This window comes from Corvus brachyrhynchos, unplaced genomic scaffold, assembly GCF_000691975.1.
Source record: "Corvus brachyrhynchos isolate BGI_N302 unplaced genomic scaffold, ASM69197v1 scaffold122, whole genome shotgun sequence".
Lineage (NCBI taxonomy): Eukaryota > Metazoa > Chordata > Aves > Passeriformes > Corvidae > Corvus > Corvus brachyrhynchos.
In genome coordinates, this window is record NW_008236778.1 from 445,277 (window position 1) to 450,389 (window position 5,113).

At 62.2% G+C, this 5,113-nt stretch overlaps 1 protein-coding gene across 1 annotated transcript; it reads left to right on the forward strand.

Annotated features, from left to right (window-relative positions):
* On the forward strand, nt 1-5,111 carry THBS3 (thrombospondin 3; the record flags this gene model as incomplete). The annotated part of the gene is made up of 20 exons (XM_008628777.1): nt 1-205; nt 368-624; nt 716-818; nt 1,038-1,064; nt 1,343-1,425; nt 1,522-1,573; nt 1,659-1,807; nt 1,949-2,089; nt 2,254-2,331; nt 2,414-2,566; nt 2,668-2,778; nt 2,885-2,992; nt 3,216-3,375; nt 3,464-3,582; nt 3,706-3,758; nt 3,916-4,109; nt 4,184-4,362; nt 4,476-4,524; nt 4,692-4,888; nt 4,995-5,111. Coding segments are annotated over 20 exons (2,535 nt in total), but the record flags the coding sequence as incomplete, so codon positions are not given.
* Nucleotides 5,112-5,113: the final 2 nt, after the last annotated feature.

The following is a 5,113-nucleotide window of genomic DNA, read 5'->3' on the forward strand; positions in this document are numbered from 1 at the left end:
ATCGTCCTGCTGCGGGTGAGCGAGGCACGGCAGATGGCCAGCGTGGCCCACAAGATCCGCATGGAGCTTCTGACTGTCAACGACGTGTACCTCCTCTCCACCTTCCGCCTGCCCCCCAAGCAAGGGGGGACCCTCTTTGGCCTCTACTCCAAGAAGGACAACACCCGATGGCTGGAGGTCTCTGTCGTGGGGAAGATCAACAAAGGTGGGTGCCCTCCGTGTGGGGATGGACTGGCCCTGCTCTTGCCGTGGCGCTCTGAGACAAACGGGACTGAGTTCCTGCAGGGAAGAGCAATGGGCACACGCTGGTGCCAGGGTGCCGCCAGTGCTGTGGGGGAGCTGACGGCCCCTTCCCGCTCCTCCGCAGTCCTGGTGCGGTACCTGCGGGAGGACAACAAGGTGCACTCGGTCAACCTGCAGCACGCGCAGCTGGCGGACGGGCAGAGCCACTCTGTCATCGTGCGCCTGAGCGGGCTGCGGAGGGACACGCTGAGCGTGGAGCTCTACGTCGACTGCAAGCAGATGGACTCCAGCGTGGGGCTGCCTGAGCTGTCTGAGATCCCCCTGGCCGAGGTGGAGTCCATCGAGGTGCGCACAGGGATGAAGGCCTACCAGAGGATGCAGGTGAGTGCCAGGGGGATTGAGACCTCAGCCACTGCACCCGGGGGGATGGGCAGAGCTCCCCATGCTGACTGCATCTCCCCACGCACATCAGGGGTTCGTAGAGTCGATGAAGCTGATCCTGGGAGGGTCCATGAGCCGTGTGGGGGCCTTGAGCGAGTGCCCTTTCCAAGGAGATGAGTCCATTCACAGTGCAGGTAATGGCTTGGGGGGCTTACGGGGTCACCTGTGTGGGCCGTGGCACAGGGAAGTGGGGGCGACAGCACAGAGGGATGTTCTGGCCCCTCCTGGCCCAGTGTCCCCACACAGGTGGGAGTTCCAGTGCTGCACGTGTGCTGACCAGGAGTGACTGTGTGAGGTGACTCTGCTGGGGTGTGACAGCAGCGTTTGGTAATGTCTCATCTCTCTCCTTGCAGTGACGAGCGTGCTGGCCTCCATCCTGGGTGAGTCCCTGCTCTGCTTCCCTCGTCCCCTGGTGTGAGGCATTTGGGGCTCCACGGAGGCAGAGATGCCTCCACAGCCTGTCCCAGTGCCCCATGTGGGATCAGAGGGTGTGGGGTGTGCTACAGGAAAAGGGGCCCTGCGTGAACCAGGGAGAAGGATGGGCTGTTGGGTGCCTCATCCTCCCAGCTCAGTGCCAATGGGCAGAGCAGTCCTGGCCCACAGCCCTGGGAGGCCGTGTCCGTCCTGGGATTGACCTTGTCCTTTCTGCTGCTGGCAGGTGAGCAGACCAAGGCACTGGTCACGCAGCTGACCCTCTTCAACCGGGTCCTGAGCGAGCTGCGGGAAGACATTAGGGACCAGGTGGGACTGGGGAGGTTACTGGCACTCCCTGGGCTGGATTTCCCTAGAGCACGGTGCCAGCACCCTCCTGATGCTCCGTGCTCTGCTGCCTTGCAGGTGAAGGAGATGTCTCTGATCCGCAACACCATCATGGAGTGCCAGGTCTGCGGTGAGTGCTGGCAAGGGCTCTGCTCCCGCCTCGGGGGGCAAAGGGCCACCTTGTTTCAGCCCTCACCTGCCTCTCCTCTCCTCAGGCTTCCACGAGCAGCGGTCCCGCTGCAACCCCAATCCCTGCTTCAGTGGCGTGGACTGCATGGAGACGTATGAGTACCCCGGGTACCGCTGTGGGCCCTGCCCACCGGGGCTGGAGGGCAACGGCACGCACTGCGTCGACATCGAGGAGGTGGGCACGGTCTGGGGGGGATCAGCAGCCCTGGCAGTGCCAGGGCTGTGCCTGCAGAGGACGCTTCTTCTCGGCAAGACCCCACCGAGATGCGGGATGCTGTGCCCGAGGATGAAGCCTGTCTCTCTCCCGTTGTTGCAGTGTGCCCATGCCAACCCCTGCTTCCCTGGCTCCAAGTGCATCAACACAGCCCCTGGGTTCCGCTGCGAGCCCTGTCCCCGCGGCTATCGAGGCAACACCGTCTCTGGCGTGGGGGTGGATTATGCCAGGGCCAGCAAGCAGGTGAGTGCAGTGCCACGGGACTCGGCCAGGCCCCCGTGGGATCTCCGGAGTGCAGGACAGGGCAGAGGATGCAGTGCCTGTGGAGTAGGACAGCTTCCTGGGAATGGGCACAGCCACCCACGGGGAAAGGTCCCAGGTGAACGTTTCTCCCCCACTGCTCACAGGTTTGCACGGATATCGATGAATGCAACGATGGGAACAATGGGGGCTGCGACCCCAACTCCATCTGCACCAACACGCTGGTGAGCAGCACTGTCCCGCTGCCTCCCTGGCTCCCAAGGCCGCTCAGCTCTCCTCATCCCACCCCTGCCCTCTCTCCCCCAGGGCTCCTACAAGTGCGGGCCCTGCAAGTTGGGCTTTGTGGGGAACCAATCATCTGGCTGCGTCCCGCACAAGTCCTGCAGCACTCCCACCTCCAACCCCTGTGACATTAACGGCTTCTGCCTGTTCGAGAGGAACGGGGAGATCTCCTGTGCGGTGAGCAGGGGACAGGGACAGGAGGAGGGTGTAGGGACCGCAGCATGGCACCATTGGTCCTGCCAGAGCCCTTTTCAGCCCCTGATCTCGTCTTTATTCAGTGCAACGTGGGCTGGGCTGGCAACGGCAACGTGTGTGGGCAAGACACAGACCTGGATGGGTACCCAGACGAGCCCCTGCCCTGCATTGACAACAACAAGCACTGCAAGCAGGTGGGCTCCTGGAAGGGGGGCACGGGGTGCAGGGCACAGGGTCCACAGCAGGGCTGTGCTCCAGACCTCGTCTCCTCCCCGTTCCTAATGCTGGCTGTGCCTGCAGGACAACTGCCGCCTGACGCCCAATTCTGGGCAGGAGGATGCTGACAACGACGGCATCGGGGACCAATGCGATGACGACGCTGATGGTGATGGTGTCAAGAATGTGGAGGTGGCTGTGCTGGGCGGGTGGCCATGCCAGTGGCTCTAGGAGGGCTTCTCCTTTTGGCTCAGTTCTGAGTCCCTCAAGATGCCTCTCCTGGGGAGCAGCAGGCTGGTGGCTTGGGAATGGTCTCAGAGTGCTGGAGACGTCCTTCTGCCCTCACCACTGTGGGACTGTGGCCTCTCGTCTGCCTGCCACCGCAGCGACAACATCCCTGTCCTCTTCTCCGCAGGACAACTGCCGGCTCTTCCCCAACAAGGACCAACAGAACTCAGACACGGACTCCTTTGGAGACGCCTGTGACAACTGCCCCAATGTGCCCAACAATGACCAGCGGGACACAGACAGCAATGGCGAGGGGGATGCTTGTGATAATGACATTGATGGGGACGGTGAGCGGCTGTTGGGTCGACCTGGCTGTGCCAGGGGGACTGTCCCGCAGGGGTGGGGAAGGGTATCCACCCAGTGCTATCCTTGCAGGGATACCCAACATGCTGGATAACTGTCCCAAGGTGCCCAACCCTCTGCAGACTGATCGGGATGAAGACGGTGTTGGGGATGCCTGTGACAGTTGCCCTGAAATGAGCAACCCCACTCAGGTATGGCTGGGGCCAGGCTGGGCCAGGGGGCCTGGGATGAGTGAGGTCTGGCCCAGTGGGGAGCAGGGGGTCCTTCTCCTCGCCCTGGGATGTCCACTGAATTAGGGCTCCGCTCTCCTCCAGACAGATATGGACAGTGACCTGGTGGGAGACATCTGTGACACCAACGAGGACAGGTGTGGACAGCACTGCAGTGGGGTGACCTCCCCATTGTGTCCCTGAGGGCAGAACTGGGCTCCCGGTTCAGGGAGGGACAATGGGGTCTTCAGGGAGCTGGGGTGTGGTGCCAGATCCCTGATTTTGGCATTGCTCTGACCTTGTTCTTGCTCCCAGTGATGGGGATGGGCATCAGGACACCAAGGACAACTGTGCCGAGATCCCCAACAGCTCCCAGCTGGACTCGGACAACGATGGGCTGGGGGATGACTGCGACAATGACGATGACAACGATGGCATCCCGGATTATGTGGCACCTGGCCCAGACAACTGCCGTCTCATTCCCAATCCCAACCAGAAAGACTCGGATGGTGAGCACGGGGTGGGCAGGGGGAGGCAGACCTGCGTGGGCTCAGCCCAGCCCTGACTGGGCACGTGTCCCCAGGGAACGGCGTGGGTGATGTCTGTGAGGAGGACTTCGACAATGACACGGTTGTGGACCAGCTGGACGTGTGCCCCGAGAGCGCCGAGGTGACACTGACCGACTTCCGCGCCTACCAGACTGTCATCCTGGACCCCGAGGGGGACGCCCAGATTGACCCCAACTGGGTTGTCCTCAACCAGGTGTGGGTGCTGTGCCCCGTGTTTCTGGGGGCTGCGCTGCAGGGTGGAAGTTGAGGGGACTGGGGAGGTCCCCAGGGGTTCTGGGATGCCCCTCACCCAGCTGTCCCCCACAGGGCATGGAGATCGTGCAGACCATGAACAGTGACCCGGGTTTGGCTGTGGGTAAGATATGTTCACCCACCCACAGACTCTGGGGGCAGCCCCCCCTGCTCCCACCCCCCAGTGCCAAGGAGTGAGGGCCGGTTCTTTGCCCCACAGAGGGGTGAAGGGTGGGTGGGCTGGGAGTTCCGTGGGGAGAGAGGGCTCCCCGCAGCGTTTCCTGCCTGTAGGTTACACAGCCTTCAACGGCGTGGACTTTGAGGGCACCTTCCATGTCAACACCATCACCGATGATGACTACGCCGGCTTCATCTTCAGCTACCAGGACAGCGCCAGCTTCTACGTGGTCATGTGGAAGCAGATGGAGCAGACGTACTGGCAGGCAAACCCCTTCCGGGCAGTGGCAGAGCCTGGAATTCAGCTGAAGGTAAAGGAACTCCGGAGCAGGAATTCCTTGGTGGATTTTTGCCTTGACAGAAGCAGCTGTAGTGAATCCTTTCTGCACACACTGACCAGGCTCTGCTCTGTCCCAGGCAGTGAAATCCAAAACCGGCCCTGGGGAGTACCTCCGGAATTCCCTGTGGCACACGGGAGACACCACGGACCAGGTGAAGCTGCTCTGGAAAGACCCCCGGAATTCCGGCTGGAAGGA